General features: G+C 37.3%; 1 protein-coding gene across 1 annotated transcript in view; it reads left to right on the top strand.

Annotated features, from left to right (window-relative positions):
• The window catches only part of PNPT1 (polyribonucleotide nucleotidyltransferase 1), a 62,047-nt gene that overhangs the window by 40,240 nt on the left and 5,732 nt on the right, over nucleotides 1–16,075 (top strand). Inside the window, exons 15-25 of the mRNA XM_062209470.1 lie at nucleotides 778–814; nucleotides 3,906–3,972; nucleotides 4,062–4,151; nucleotides 5,804–5,857; nucleotides 10,812–10,918; nucleotides 11,349–11,420; nucleotides 11,541–11,604; nucleotides 11,984–12,067; nucleotides 13,320–13,403; nucleotides 14,332–14,438; nucleotides 14,515–14,570. Coding sequence (XP_062065454.1) covers nucleotides 778–814; nucleotides 3,906–3,972; nucleotides 4,062–4,151; nucleotides 5,804–5,857; nucleotides 10,812–10,918; nucleotides 11,349–11,420; nucleotides 11,541–11,604; nucleotides 11,984–12,067; nucleotides 13,320–13,403; nucleotides 14,332–14,438; nucleotides 14,515–14,570 — 822 coding nt within the window. The remainder of the gene's footprint in view (nucleotides 1–777; nucleotides 815–3,905; nucleotides 3,973–4,061; nucleotides 4,152–5,803; nucleotides 5,858–10,811; nucleotides 10,919–11,348; nucleotides 11,421–11,540; nucleotides 11,605–11,983; nucleotides 12,068–13,319; nucleotides 13,404–14,331; nucleotides 14,439–14,514; nucleotides 14,571–16,075) is intronic.

Below are 16,075 nucleotides of genomic sequence, written 5' to 3'. Positions count from 1 at the left end.
CAAGGCCTGAAAAGCCTTTGCCTTTCAGATCTTCAGATTGTTCTCAGTTAAATACTTTCTGTTACTGATTTCTATCTGTTCACAGATTGACTGGGAAAAAGATTCTGAGATTTACCTAACATGGTCATGGAATGTAGGATCCTCTTAGTAGTTACGAATGCCTAAAAATACGTGTCTACTAGGGCTGGCACTGTGGCGTAGTGGGTAAAGCCATGGCCTTTAGCGCCAGCATCCCATATTGTTGCTGCTTCAAGTCCCAGTTGCTCCACTTCCAATCCAGCTTCCTGCTAATGCACCTGGGAAAGGAGGGGAAGGTGTCCCAAGTCCTTGGGCCCCTGCCACCCACATGGGAGATCCAGAAGAAGCTCCTGGCTTCTGGCTTTGACCTGGCCTAGCCCTGGGTCGTTGCAGTCATTTGGGGAGTAAACCAGTGAATGGAAGATCTCTCTCTCTCTCTGTCTCTCCTATCTCTCTGTAACTCTGCCTTTCAAATAAATAAATAAATCTTTTTAAAAAGTATCTACTGTCTTAGTATTGATATCTGCATACTTAAAGGCTTATATTTGAAGAAATTCATTTCCTATATATATGTGGAATTCATTCGTAAGCCCCAGAGGGGAAAAAGATCTTTCATTCATCTTCTTAATTCTTCTGGTCTTCAGTTTCAGGCCAACTCTCAATAATACATGATAGCTTTTTTTTTTTTAATCTTCTTAAGTTGTTTATTGAAATAAATTTGTATCCATATAATATTAATATTGTACCTTTTGTTTGTAGTGGAATAAAAGATAAAAATTTCATGCTGCACTATGAGGTAAGGTTAAGTTTTTTTTCTTAGCATTTTGTAATGAAAAATGTTTAGGATATAGCAGAGTTAAAGAAATTTAAAGTGAATTTCTATATATGGACTACCAGCGTTCTACAGTTAACATTTTACTGCTTTTTAAAAAAATTTTTTTTTCACTTTCCTAATTGTATCATATACTCTGTCTGTTAAGGTTGATTTTGGGTGTATTTTTATGTACAGAAGGGATTTAGGAAAATTAAGTATTAGTTTTCTAATCAACAACTTGTTTATCTAAGTCACACATAAAAGTTAAATATATTGGGGCTGGCACTGTGGCATAGCGGGTAAAGCTGCTGCCTGTAGAGCTGGCATCCCATATGGGTGCCGTTTCAAGACCCGGCTGCTCCATTCCCGATCCAGCTCTCTGCTATGGCCTGGGAAAGCAGTAGAAGATGGCCCAAGTCCTTGGGCCCCTCCACCCATGTGGGAAACCCAGAAGAAGCTCCTGGCTCCTGGCTTCAGATCTGCTCAGCTCTGGCCATGGTGGCCAATTGGAGAGTGAACCAGTGGTTAGAAGAGCTCTCCCTCTCTCTGCCTCTCCTTCTCTCTCTGTGTAACTCTGACTTTCAAATAAATAAATAAATAAATATTTTAAAAAAAAAGTTAAATATATTAGACAATGTTGTTTCAGGCAAGAAAGAATATTACTTATATACATGTGTATCAGACAAAAAAGAAGCTTTTCAAAAACCTCCACTGACTAACCATCTCCCATTAGCTCATTTAAACGTTCATATTTCTACTCAGTTGATTAGCAGTAAAAGATCTGAAATGTTTAGTGCTAAGTTACTTCACATGAAATCATGATACATCATTGAGCTTGTGACTGACTTTATTCACAGCCAGTCCTAAGGAACCAAACATAATATGCAATACTTTTAATTTTATTATTTGAAGCATTTACCATGAGAGGCTAGTATAAAGTAACAAGTCATTTCACTTTTGAGTAACCCCTATTGGCTGCTCAGAATCCCAACATTTAAGTTTTGGTGAGTCTGCTATAATCAATAGAAAAAAAAAATATATATATATATATATTTTTTTTTTTTTTGACAGGCAGAGTGGACAGTGAGAGAGAGAGACAGAGAGAAAGCTCTTCCTTTGCCATTGGTTCACCCCACAATGGCCGCTGCAGCCGGCACACCACACTGATCCGAAGCCAGGAGCCAGGTGCTTCTCTTGGTCTCCCATGCGGGTGCAGGGCCCAAGCACTTGGGCCATCCTCCACTGCCTTCCTGGGCCATAGCAGAGAGCTGGACTGGATGAGGAGCAACCGGCACAAAATCTGGCGCCCCACCGGGACTAGAACCCAGTGTGCCGGCACCGCAGGCAGAGGATCAGCCTATTGAACTGCGGTGCCAGCCAATAGAAAATATTCTGTGTAGAAAATGTATGCTAGGCGGGCCGGCGCCATGGCTTACTAGGCTAATCCTCCGCCTACGGCACCGGCATACCGGGTTCTAGTCCTTGTCGGGGCGCCGGATTCTGTCCCGGTTGCCCCTCTTCCAGTCCAGTTCTCTGCTATGGCTCGGGAAGGCAGTGGAGGATGGCCCAAATGCTTGGGTCCTGCACCACCATGGGAGACCAGGAGAAGCACCTAGCTCCTGGCTTAGGATAAGCGTGGTGCGCCAGCTGCAGCGGCCATTGTAGGGTGAACCAACGGCAAAGGAAGAGCTTTCTCTCTGTCTCTCTCTCTCACTGTCCACTCTGCCTGTCAAAAAAAAAAAAAAAGTATGCTAGAATATCCATAAGCCTGGAGATTCATACTGGACCTGAATGCCATATAAATACTCTAGATAGTCCTAGATAATATCTAAATAATACAATACAGAAGCCAGAGAGGAATTGTAATTGTCATGAGCTAGTAAGCACATGGTAATGTAAAACGGCAGCCATGGAAAATGCAGCTCTGATTATTGGGTTAGGTGGTTGAGGAAGGAGCTCAGGAAGGATATAAGCCACTATTGCTGTATTATCTTATTTTTTAAAAAAATTTTTATTGGGCACTGGCATTGTGGCACACCAAATCAAGGCTCTACTTGCTCTACTCCAGCAACCAATAAAAGCACTGTTATAATCCAGCTCCCGGCTAATGCACCTGGGAAAGAAGTGGTTGATGGCGCCAGTGCTTGGGCCCCTGCCACTCATGTGGGAGACCCAGATGGAATTCCAGGAGCCTGGCTTCAGCCTGGCCCAGACCCAGCCATTGTGGCCATTTGTGGAGTGAAACAGCAGATGGGAAAGCTCTTTCTCTTACTGCCTTTCAAATAAAAATTAAAAAAAAAACTGAAATGGCATATTTTTACGGGAAGTCTCTCAATTTTTAAATGATGACAACTAATTCATATTCCTGTAAAATAACATTAGTCAAATGATACTGTTTGCAACTCTTAAATAAAATAAAACTCCTATAGAAAATATCTTTGTTTCCTCAATATACATTTTTTTAAAAAAAAGATTTATTTATTTATTTGAAAGGCAAAACTGTTGAGAGAAGTCTTCCATCTGCTGGTTCTCTCACCAGATGGTCACAATAGTCAGGGCTGGGCCAGGCCAAAGCTAGGAGCCATGAGATTCATCCAAGTCCCCTACATTTGTGGCAGGGCCCAAGTACTTTAGTCACCTTCTGCTTTTTTCCCAGGCACATTAGTAGAGAACTGGACTAGAAGCAGAGCAGGAGGGACTCAAACCAGCACTTTGATATGGGATACTGATATGGCATGCCAACATCACAGGAAAGGTGGCTTAACCCCCTGTGCGACAATGCTGACCTCCAATGTGTGCTTTTTAAAATATATATATTTTATTATAAAATAGAATATTTTTCATTGTTAAAAACTTAAATATTATGGAAAGTTATTATATAAAGCCCCATAATCATCTGTTTCCTATCCTATTATTCATTTACCCACTAGAAATAACTATTTTAGCAATAAGGTATATATTTTAGATCTTCACCAGACATGTGTTTATATATATATACATATCTATATTCATATACTTTTTTAAAAACTAAAATGGAATTCTATTTTAATAATTTTTTTTTTTTTTTTTTTAGTTTCCTCCTTATGCAACTAATGAAATTGGCAAAGTCACTGGTGTAAACAGAAGAGAACTTGGGCATGGTGAGTACAAATCTATATGCTTAACATGGTGTTCTTATAGAGACTTAGTACATTTTTTCCTTTTTTTTTTTTTTTCTCTTCTAATTTAGGTGCTCTTGCTGAGAAAGCTTTGTATCCTGTTATTCCCAAAGATTTTCCTTTCACGATAAGGGTCACATCTGAAGTCCTAGAGTCAAATGGTATGATGTGGAAATATTTCTTTTCTAATAGAAAACATCAGGTTCTCTGTTACAGTCTTGACTTTTCCGAAGTATTGTTAAATTATGTTTATTACTATAGATCTCAAACTTACTATAACAGAACTTGTGTTTAGTTAATCATATGCCTGAATCTGTTATTAGCTAATGAGCTGTATTGAAAGCAATATAAAACATGTATGTTTCTCTAGGTATCTGTTATAATAGTTGCAGTTTAGTGATTCTTTTTCTTTATTTTTTACAAACAAGCACAGAGTAAGTCCACTTGGAAAGAAGGGCCAAAATAGGAAGAGGACTCATGTCACATATCACAAATGAATAATAAGTAGATACAACAAAGGGAAGCTGTACTAAAAATCTAGATTTAAATTTTGAAAATTCAGTCCATGGGTCAAGGCAAGCTGCAGTCCTGAAAGCAGAAAAGATACAGAGTTCTAAAAGGTACAGCAGACATAAATCAGATTTTTGCAGATTTTGAGGAGGAGAAAATACCAAAGAAGGTTCAGAATTTCAACTAAAGACTTTGTTCTCTACTGGGCATGCTAGACTAATGGCTTTTGACTAGAGCCTTGTGTCTTTAACTGCCTCTGATGAAGGCAACAAAAAAGTACAATTCTTGGAGGTTTCTTAGAATCAATTCTTGGGGCCAGCACTGTGGCATAGCAGGAAAAGCTTCTGCCTGCAGTGCTGGCATCCCCTATGGGCGCTAATTTGAATCCCGCCTGCTCCACTGTGAATCCAGCTCCGTGCTAATGTGCCTGGGAAAGCAACAGAAAATGGCCCAAGTATTTGGGACCCCAAACCCACTTTGGGAGACCTGGAAGAAGCTCATGGCTCCTGGTTTTGGATCAGCCCAGCTCTGGCTATTGCAGCCATTTGGGGAGTGAACCAGCTGATAAAAGATCTCTCTCTGTGTCTTCTGTCTGTAATTCTGCCTTTCAAATAAATAAATAAATCTTAAAAAAAAAAGGAATCAGATTTTCTACGGCAATGTTGTTTAATAGAACTTCTTGTGGTGGTGGAATCACTTTTTTAATTAGATTTGTTTTCCTATTTGTTATTATTAGATTTATTTTTTTTATTTGGAAGGCAGAGTTTTATATATATAAATAGAGAGAGAGATCTCCCATCATCTGGTTCACTCCCCAGATGACTGTAATGGCTGGGACTGGGCCAGACTGAAGCCAGGAGTTTCATCTGGGTCTCCTACACTGGTGGAGAGGCCTAAACACTTGGGCCATCTTCTGCTGCTTTTCACAGGCCATTAGCAGGGAACTAGATTGGTAGTGAAGCAGCCAGGACACAAACCGGCACCATATGGGAAGCCAGTGAAACAGACAGCAGCTATACCTGCTATACTGCAACACCAGCCCCTGGAAATCCTTTATATTTGTGCAATCCAATTCAAGAAATGAACTTTATCTCAATGAATTTTCAATTTAACCAGCAGCGGTGGCTAATGAGGACCATGTTGGACTATCTGGATCTGTAGTTTGTAGTTTACGAGAATTCAGGTGCTTTTAAAAAGAAAAGACTATTGAATATTTATAATTGAATATAAGGAAGTAACCAATAGTAACATATTTTTGCATTTTAAAATATCAGTATATTATAAAAAGTTTTTTTTTCTATAGGGTCATCTTCTATGGCATCTGCATGTGGTGGAAGTTTAGCATTAATGGATGCAGGTAAAAGAATTACATCTCAAAATTGCTAATATTTTATACATATTTGATAAGTATAAAATATAAGATTTCATTAAAATCAGATTTTAATAAGACTCAAAAGTCAAATTACAGATTACCATACCAGTTCAAAGGAAGATACAGTTGTAGAGTAGAGCTTAAATAGCCAGGTATCTGTTGGAATTAATAGTTTTGGCTAAAAGCAATACCCTAAAAATTATTTATTTCCTTGATTTATTTCCAAAAGGTAGGGAACTCCAGAATTGTTCCTAATCATTAAGGAAATTTTAGTCAGCAAGTAGAGGTATTATGACCCATAATAGCAAGCAATGATATAATCATCTAGTCAATTTTTATAAGCCATGAGAAGAACAATGCCATTGAGAAGTATATGCAGAAGTTTCAGAAGGCAGAATGCAAGTGTTCAGTATAATTTCTGGGTCTGAAACACCAGAAGGGAAAGAGTTATGTTAGGGGACTCTGAAAGCAATTTCTGCCAAGCATTCATCAATGATGCTGTTCAAGAAGAAGGGAGACATGAACCTATGAACCTAAAGACAATGAAGAGGCCATGCAAGGAGTTCTCTGATAAGTTCACACATCTGCATTACAGCTAAAAAATTGGAAAGGAGGACATAACCAAGGATGAAATGAAAAAAGAATGGTATGAGTAAATATTATCCAGAAAAATTGAAACTTGAATAGGCCAGAGCCAAAAAATGGTAAAGGTACTTTTCTAGTTTCATTCACTGAAGAAAAACAATCTGATATTAATGGGAGCTGATAAAATTCTGCTACTATTTTTCCTTTTCATTTATTCATTCCACGAATTCAACAAAGTGTCCTATGTATCAGGCACAGACGTAGGCTCTTGAGACATGGTGATGAACAAAACAGTCCTTGTCCTCATGGAGCTTATGTTTCTCAGCCTTCCAAATTTCATATTGGAAAATACAGAACATATCTTGAAAAGGGTATACTGAAAGATAAAAGACATCATAAGGGCGCTATAGCACTTTAGATAAATTCAGATCTTTTGGTCTAAGCAAAAACTCATTCTAGATAAAGATGAGAATCTCAAGATGAGATTATTGAACCATGTTGGCAGTCTTCGAGAAATCATGGAGACCAGTATTCAAGGACAGGAAATTTGTATTTTTAAGAGAAGAGTATTCTATAAAACATAACCTTGTAAGCTTGACAGTGACCCTTGACAAGACTTTTAAATTTTTTATGATGGTGGAAAACCTTAATATTCATGCAGTCTGGTTGAAAAAAGGAACTGTATTTCAGTAAATTTAAATTTGATTACCCAGCTCATAAAATAACGGTTTTATAATTATTCTAGAAAATAAGGCAACCACAGATGGGAGGAGCCAAAAGAGACTGACCAAAAATAAGTCATGCCATAGTAAACTCATTTTGGTTTTGAAAAAATTGCTAGATTAAAAGTGTGTGTGTGTGTGTGTGTGAGTGAGTGAGTGAAGGGGGAGGGGTATGGATGAGTTCTAGAGTTCAGCTTAATAGTTTATATCTGTGTGTATGATGCAGAAATGTAGGCTAGATGATAGGCATGCCATTCATAACTGGTTGAAAGATGGATAGAAAGGAATGGTTAATCTGATCATCAGATTGGGGATGATTCTGAAGCTGAATACTTGAGGATGCTTCATCCTCAACCTTGTCTCTTTCAGTGTTTTATCACTGAGTTAATTGGAAACATTGGCCTGACAATATAAAGGATACTGAAAAAAAGGAATGAGTACCTGATGTGTTAAATGACAAAAATCTCTTCAAAAGAAAAAAATCTTAATGGGGATTAAAAAATACACAAAGAAATAAATTTGACAAGAGGGGTCAGTGCTGTGACACAGTGGGTTAAGTGACCGTCTGCAGTGCTGGCATCCCATAGGGACACCGGTTTGAAACCTGGCTGCTCAACTTCTAATCCAGCTCACTGCTATGGCCTGGGAAAGCAGTGGAAGAATAGCCCAAGTCCTTGGGCCCCTGCACCCACATTGGTGATCTGGGAGAAACTCCTGGCTTCCATAATGTTTTTCATAATGACTGTAGCTATTTACATTACCACCAACAATGTGCATGGGTCCATTCCCCTTTCTCCACATCATTGCCATCACTTGCTATCTTTTATCCTGATACAGAGTGAGGGGATATCTCATTGTTTTGATTTGCATTTCCCTGATGATTTAGTGGTGGTGACTACTTTTTCATGTATTTCTTGGTCATTTGTATGTCTTTGAAAAAATGTCTGATCTATTGCCCATTTTTAAGTTGGGTTGTTTGGGTTTCTGCTCCTTATATATTCTGGTTATTAAGCCCTTGTCAGATGTATAGCATGGTAAATATTTTCTTGCATTCTGTAGGTTGTGTTTTACTCTGTTGATTGTTCACTTTGCTGTGCAAAAGGTATTTAGTTTGAAATCCCATTTCTGTTTTTTGCTTTTGTTTCCTAGTCCATTCCAATATCCTAAAGTGTTTTCACTATAGTTTCTTTTAATAGTTTCATAGTCTCCAGTCTTACATTTAGTTCTTTATTCTGGTTTGAGTTGACTTTTGTTTATGGTGGGAGACAGAGGTCTAGTTCCATTTTCTGCATGTGGATATCCAATTTGTCCAGCAACATTTACTGAAAAAACTGTAGGTCAGGAATTTACTTCTAGGCACTCTATTATGTTTCATTGGTCTGTGTGTCAGTTTTTATGTCAATACTCTGCTGTTTTAAATTAGTATAGCTATGTAGTATATTTTGAAGTCTGGTAGTGTAATACTTCCACGTTGTTCTTTTCATTCAATTGCTGTGGTTATTCAGGGTCTTTTGAGGTTCCATTCAAATCCTAGGATTGTTTTTCTAGTTCTGTGAAAATTCTGCTTGGTATTTGATTAGCGGTTGCAATGAATCTGTAGATCACTTTGCTAAGAATGGACATTTTAGTGATAATGATTCTTCCAATCCATGAACATGTCCTCTTCAATTTCTTACAGTAGTGTTTTATAGTTTTCATTGTAGAAATCTTTTACATTTTTGGTGATATTTCTTCCTAGGTACTTTATTTTAGAAATGGAATTGTTTTCTTGGTTTCTTTTTCAAATAATTTGCTATAGGTATATAAGCATTCTACTGATATTTGTATGTTGACTTTTCATCCTGCAACATTACTGAATTACTTTACTAGATCTAATTGTTTCTTGGTAGAATCCTTAGGAGTTTCTATATATAACAACATGTTCCCTACAAATAGTGACAACTTAACTTCCTTTCTAGTTTAAATGTTCATTATTTCTTTCTCTTGCCTAACAGCACTGGCTATGACATCATAGTATAACATTTTTAATATTTATAGTTTAATAAAGATCTATTTTCCTTATTAAAAGGGCTCTTATAAATTAAAAGGTAAAGATTACTAACCCAATAAGAAAAATGATTGAAGGCCATGAACACAGTTAACCAAAAAAGAAATATAAGTTTATAAACATAGAAAAGTGTTCAGCTTAATAAGCAGTTTCAGTGCTCGATTCAGCAGCACATATCCTAAAATAAGCAATTTTATTTTTAGATTGGCAATGGTCAAAACAGTTGACCAGAATTAACATGAATGTAGAATAGTGTGTACCCTTATATATCTCTGGTGAAAGTATAAAATTTGTCTTTAGAAGGCAATTTGAGGGGCTGGCACTGTAGCAGTGGGTAAAAACCACTCCCTGCAGTGCCAGCATCCCATATGGGTGCAGGTTCGAGTCCTGGCTGCTCCACTTCTGATCCAGCTTCTTGATAATACACCTGGGAAAGTAGCAGAGGATGTCCATATCCTTGGGCCCCTGCACCCACATGGGAGACTTGAAAGAAGCTCCTGGCTCCTGGCTTTGGATTGGCTCAGCTCCAGCCATTATGGCCATTTGGGGAATGAACCAGCGAATGGAGGATTCTCTCTCTGCCTCTGCCCTTGCCTCTGTAACTCTGCTTTTCAAATAAATAAATAAAATTTTTTAAATAATGTAAATACACATACTTTTTTTTTTTTAAGATTTACTTTATTTGAAAGAGTTACAGAGAGAAAGAGAGAGAAATCTTCCATCCACTGGTTCACTCCCTAAATGGCTGCAATGGTTGGGGCTGGACCAGGCCAAAACCAGGAGCTCAGAGCTTCTTCCAGGTCTCCAAGGGGCCCAAGCACTTGGGCCGTCCTCTAGGTGCATTAGTTGGGAGCTGGATCAGAAGTGGAACAGCTGGAACTCGAACCAGCACCATATGGGATGCTGGCACTGGAGGCAGTGGCTTAACCTGCTATGCCACAACACCTGCCCCTACACACACCTTTTGACTTAGCATTCTGATGTATATTTGTGGCTTATAAGACATATGGGGACTACTATGCAACCATTCAAAAGAATAGGTAGAGCTTTGCAGTGATATGTGTCAATATCTAAGAAAGGTTACTAAGTTAAATAGGCAAGATGCAGAATAAATATTGAAAGCATGTATATACTCCCATGAGTAAATAAACAGTTATATTTACATTTATACTTGTACACAGATGTTTTCTAAAAGGATATACTGACTAATAGTGGTTCTTTTGGAGATGCAGACTGACAGGTTGAGACTAGAAAAAGTGACCAAATACATATTTACATTTTAACAGAAAGAAGGAAAAGAAGACACTGAAAGTCAAAGTAACAGATAATTTAGGAGATTGCTGTTTTTACAGACTTTTTATGAAGTATAGTGATTACCTGTTAGAATCGTTTTAAAGAGCTTTATTATATTCAAAAAGAAATGAAGTAGTCTGATGACTTTTTAAGACCCTTCCAGCTTAACCTTAGTGATTGTCAATTTAGAAGGTACAATATTTTTATATTAAAATAAATGTTAACTGAATGATAAAAACTTTTATTAGACTAGAGTGTGTATTACACATAAAATTCTTTTTCTCCATTATAGGAGTTCCAATTTCATCTCCTGTAGCAGGTGTAGCAATAGGATTGGTCACCAAGAACAATTCTGAAAAGGGGGACATAGAGGATTATCGTTTGCTTACAGATATTCTGGCAAGTATATTCCCAGTTTAAATATTTAATAGTGACAGCTACACATATTTTGCAAGCATCATACACCTAGATGAATTCTAGTACCTGAGGAATAGAGATTTTAACTCTTACTTTCCTCTTCTGGATATTCACTTTGGATTTTACATCATATGAGATAAAATATGTATTACAGTGTAAGTATCCTTAATTGTTCATTTTAGAATGATCATAAGATAGTCCTTCTGCATTTATGGAGGGGAGACACAATCTAAAACTAAAGTTGTATCTCTGATGAAAATATTTGCTGATTTGAAAATCACAAATTGGAAGCAGTAGTTAGTGTAGGAAATATTTCTTATATTAGTTCTTAGATGACATGGCTTATTTCTAAAACTACTTGTATAGTGACTATGGGTAAATTAAAAATATCTCATGATTTGAATTTCTAAAGGGAATTGAAGACTACAATGGTGATATGGATTTCAAAATAGCTGGTACTAATAAAGGAATAACTGCATTGCAGGTATTTTAAAAGCTAATTTTGTTTTATTTTTGTGATATTTAAATTATTCATTATTTAAATGTTATTTAAATATCATGAATTAGTATTTACATAATTTTATTTTTCATTCTTCCATGTTAGGCTGATATTAAATTACCTGGAATACCAATAAAAATTGTAATGGAGGCCATTCAGCAAGCTTCAGGTAAGCCAGTGTGCCTGATTTTCTTTGCATTATTGTCTAGTTTGTTGCCATGAACTATAGTTCCCTTTAGGCTTATTATAAAATATTTCTTTAAAAAAATAGGATTTCATGTAATATATGTCAATAAGTATTAAATTATTTGGTATATGACTAACCATTAGAGAGACTAATGAAATTTTAATTTTTACAAATTTAGCAATTCTGTAATAGGATTTATGGAGAAGGGAATATGAATGGATTCTAAGGATAACTGGGATGTAAAAAGCTTTGATTATTAAGCTAAAGAGTTTGAATTTTATTCCATAAAAATTGAATGCAACTATTTCTGTTCATTTATCTTATGTAGGTATAACTTTTATTATGTTTTTATACTCTCTAGTGGCAAAGAAAGAGATACTACAGATTATGAATAAAACTCTTTCAAAACCTAGAGCATCTAGAAAAGAAAATGGACCTATTATAGGTAATACATAAAATTGTTTCGTAATGTAAACATTAACTTGTGAAGTATATTTTAAAAAATTTTATACCATATACAAAAATATTTTAAATGCTTTTATAGTTAAAAAATTTATTCTTATAGACTTGCTTACTGGGGCTTACATTGTGGCACAGTGGATTAAGCCACAGCCTGTGACACTGCCATCCCATTTCATAAGTGCTGCTTCAAGTCCCAGCTGCTCTGCTTCTGATCTAGCTCCCTGCTAATGTGCCTGGAAGGCAGCAGAAGATGGCCCAAGTATTTGGAACCCTATTCTTCTAATGTGAGAGACCCAGATGGAGTTCCTGGCTCCTCGCTTCAGCTTGGTCCAGCCCAACATTGTGGTCATTTGGGGAATGAACCAATGGATGGAAGATCTCTTTCTCTCTTCTCTCCCTCTCTATCTACTCTTTCAAATAAGCCTTAGAAAGACAGGGGACCAGTGCTGTGGCATAGCGGGTAAAGCCACCACCTGCAGTGCTGGCATCCCATATAGGTGCCAGTTCGAGTCCCAGCTGCTCCACTTCTAATCTAGCTGTCTGCTATGGCCTGGAAAAACAGTAGAAGATGGCCCCAAGTCCTTGGGCCCCTGGGAAACTCAGAAGAATCTCCTGGCTCCTGGCTTAGGATTGGCCTAACTCTGGCCATTTAGGGAGTGAACCAGTGGATGGAAGACCTTTCTATCTGTCTCTTCCTCTCTCTGTGGCTCTGCCTTACAAATAAATCAATCAATAAATTTTTTTTTTTTTTTAAAGGACAGACAGAGATCTTCTGTCTGCTGGTTCACTCCTCCAAATGGCCACAATAGCTGGGTCTGAGCCAGGCCAAAGCTAGGAACATAAGCCAGGAACTGCAACTGGGATGGGTGGCAGAGGCCTGAGTTCATGAGCCATCTTCCACTGCTTTCCCAGGCATATTGGCAGGGAGCTGTGTAGGGAGCAAAGCAGCCAAGACTAGAACTGGCATTTCAAACTGGGGTGCAGGAGTCATAAGCTGCTTAAACCTTGGCACCACAACAACACTGGCCCCAATTAAAATATTTAAAATTTGAGGGGAATAATATTCTTAAGACATATTTCAGTAATTTCAATAACAAGCTATTTTTCCATGTGATAGTGAAATATTCTACATGAATTAGCCCAAAAAAACAAAAATAAAATATTCTGATATGTTTTAGATTCATATATATATATATATATATATGATTTATGTATCTGTCTGTATTACATCTCAGAAACTGTTCAAGTTCCATTATCAAAACGAGCAAAATTTATTGGACCAGGTGGATATCATTTAAAAAAACTTCAGGCTGAAACAGGTAAGAATTCTATGAAATCTGAAATTTTTAATTTAGTGCTGGACCATGTAAGTTTGCCATTTCATCTATACGGTATTGCTCCAAAAATATAACTTTGAGAAATGAAAGACCAATAGAAAAGGATATGACATATCTGAGTTTTCTGTGTGTCTCTTAATAAATCAGCAAATGATCACTGCTAACTATATTTATGTAGTTAGACCAAGAATATCAGATTTTGGGTTTGTTTAGTTGGCTGGTTTTTTTTTTTTTTTTTTTTTTTTTTGCAACATTTAAAATCTGAACATCTAGAATAGTTTTTGGTTTTTCACTTTGGATGTTATACTTTTTTTCATTTTTTCTGATACTTATATTTAGCTTTATTTAGATTCTTATTTATAGACTATATGTAGAAATAGTATGCTTTAATATGTTTTATCTGGAAGCAGTGTTTGGTATTACCTGGTATTTAGCAGTTTTTGAAGTATTAAAGGAAGGTAAGAAGTACAGATACCTTAGCTAGTGATTAAGAAACTGACATGATTTCATCCCTAGTCTGTCTGTTCACCATTCTAAAGAGTATGGGACAAGGTGAGGCAGGAGGAAGGGTGAGTAAAAGGTTCTAGTGTAGTTTCTACCCAACTAAGTAAAAACTAGACCCTTCAAAGTTAGCACTGATATGCTTTACCTCACCAGATGGTGGGCTCCAAGACAGTGAGGACATCGGTTCCCTATGGTATCCCCAGAGCCTAGTACAATGGGAGATATGCAGAAGTATGCAGTGTGTATTTGTTGGTGAATAAATCCCTTCATTCCTAAAGCAATAATTGAACACAATATAAGCCTGCACAGCTGTTTCTAAGTCCCTCCCTTGTTACATCTACTTTTAGGACTATACTCCACTGAATGAGCAAGTTAACATTATTATGTTAAATTATCTTTTTAAAAGGTGTAACTATTAGCCAGGTGGATGAAGAAACATTTTCTATATTTGCTCCAACACCTAGTGCAATGCACGAAGCAAGAGACTTCATTACTGAAATCTGTAAAGATGATGTAAGTATAGATCTTAAAGTTGTTTTTTCTCCTTTTTGTTTGCCTAATAATCTTATGGCTTATTTTGCACTTACAGCAAGAGCAACAGTTAGAATTTGGAGCAGTCTATACCGCCACAATAACTGAAATCAGGTAATATCAAGCAATATACTGTGTTGGTTTTTAAAAGATTTATATTATAAGCCCAGGTTAATTTCCCATTTGCTGTATTCACTTTGAAATCATAAATTAGATTCTTTGTCAGTTACCACATAATCACTTTTTTTCAAGGTATGATACATTTTCTATACCAGTTTGTAAATTTTTAGTAGTATGGTTCTGTGCTTATAATAGATTGTTGTAACAATTTTAAATCGCTTTCCTTAACCAAATTTGCTACCATTTTAATTTTCCCAATAAATAGTAAATAGGCTCAAAATTGATTAAGTAATATTTCTTTTTGTTCTTGTTGTATAGTTGGGACAGATGTGTGGTTCAGCAGGTTAAACTGCCACTTAGAACTCCCACAATCCATATCAGAATGCTAGTTGAGTCCTGGCTACTCTGCTTCCAATCTAGCTTCTTGCTAATGAGCCTGGGAAGCAGCAGGTGATGGGTCAAGTGTTTGGTTCCTTTCACACCTATGTGGAAGATCCAGATAGAATTCCTGGATGACTTCCGCCTGAACCATCCCTGGCTGTTGCAAGCATTTGGGAAGTACGTCAGGAGATGGAAGATACCTTTCTCTCTTTCTCTGCCTTTCAACATATGAATATAAATAAATTTAAAAATTTTTTAAAAGATAGTACTACTTACTGCTTAATTAGCACTTTTTTTTTTTTAAATATTTGTTTATTTATTTGAAAGGCAGAATTACAGAGTGAGTGAGATCTTCCATCCAGAGGTTCACTCCCCACATGGCCACAATGGCCAGAACTGGGCCAGGTCAAAGCCAGGAGCCAGGAAATTCTTCTGGGTCTCCTACATAGGTGTTAGGGCCCAAGCAATTGGGTCATCCTCCACTGCTTTCCCAGGCACTTTAGCAGGGAGCTGAATCAGAAGTGGAGCAGCTGAGACTCGAACTGGCACCCATATGGGATGCCGGCATCACAGGTGACAACTTTACCCACTATGCTACAGTGCTAGCCCCAATTAGCACATATTTTTAAGTTTCAACTTCAAGGCATTTTAAAAAAATATTTTTTTTTAAAAGATTGATTTGCTTGAAGGGCAGGGTTACAAAGAGGGTGTAGCAGAGGCAGAGAGAAGTCTTCCATCTGCTAATTCACTCTCCAGATGACCATAATAGCCAGGGTTGGGCCAGGCCAAAGCCAAGAGCCAGGAGCTTCATCTGGATCTCCCATTTGGGTGTAGGGGCCTAATCACTTAGGCAGTCATCTGCTGCTTTCCCAAGTGCATTAGCAGAGAGCTGTATTGGAAGTGGAGCAGCTGGGACTTGAACTGACACCCATATGGGATGCTGGTACTGCAGATGGTGGCTTAACCCACCTCACTACAGCACCTGTTCCAATTCATTTATTTTTCAAAGACAGTCTGGTTCACTCCTCCAAAAACCCACAATAGCCTCGGCTGAGCCAGGCTGAAGATGAGAGGTGAGAATTCAATCCAGGTCTTCCATGTGAATGGCAGAAACCCAA

Source organism: Lepus europaeus, chromosome 13 (genome assembly GCF_033115175.1).
Source record: "Lepus europaeus isolate LE1 chromosome 13, mLepTim1.pri, whole genome shotgun sequence".
NCBI lineage: Eukaryota > Metazoa > Chordata > Mammalia > Lagomorpha > Leporidae > Lepus > Lepus europaeus.
The sequence above is the reverse complement of the archived record's forward strand: the minus strand, read 5'-3'. Positions and strand labels throughout refer to the sequence as shown.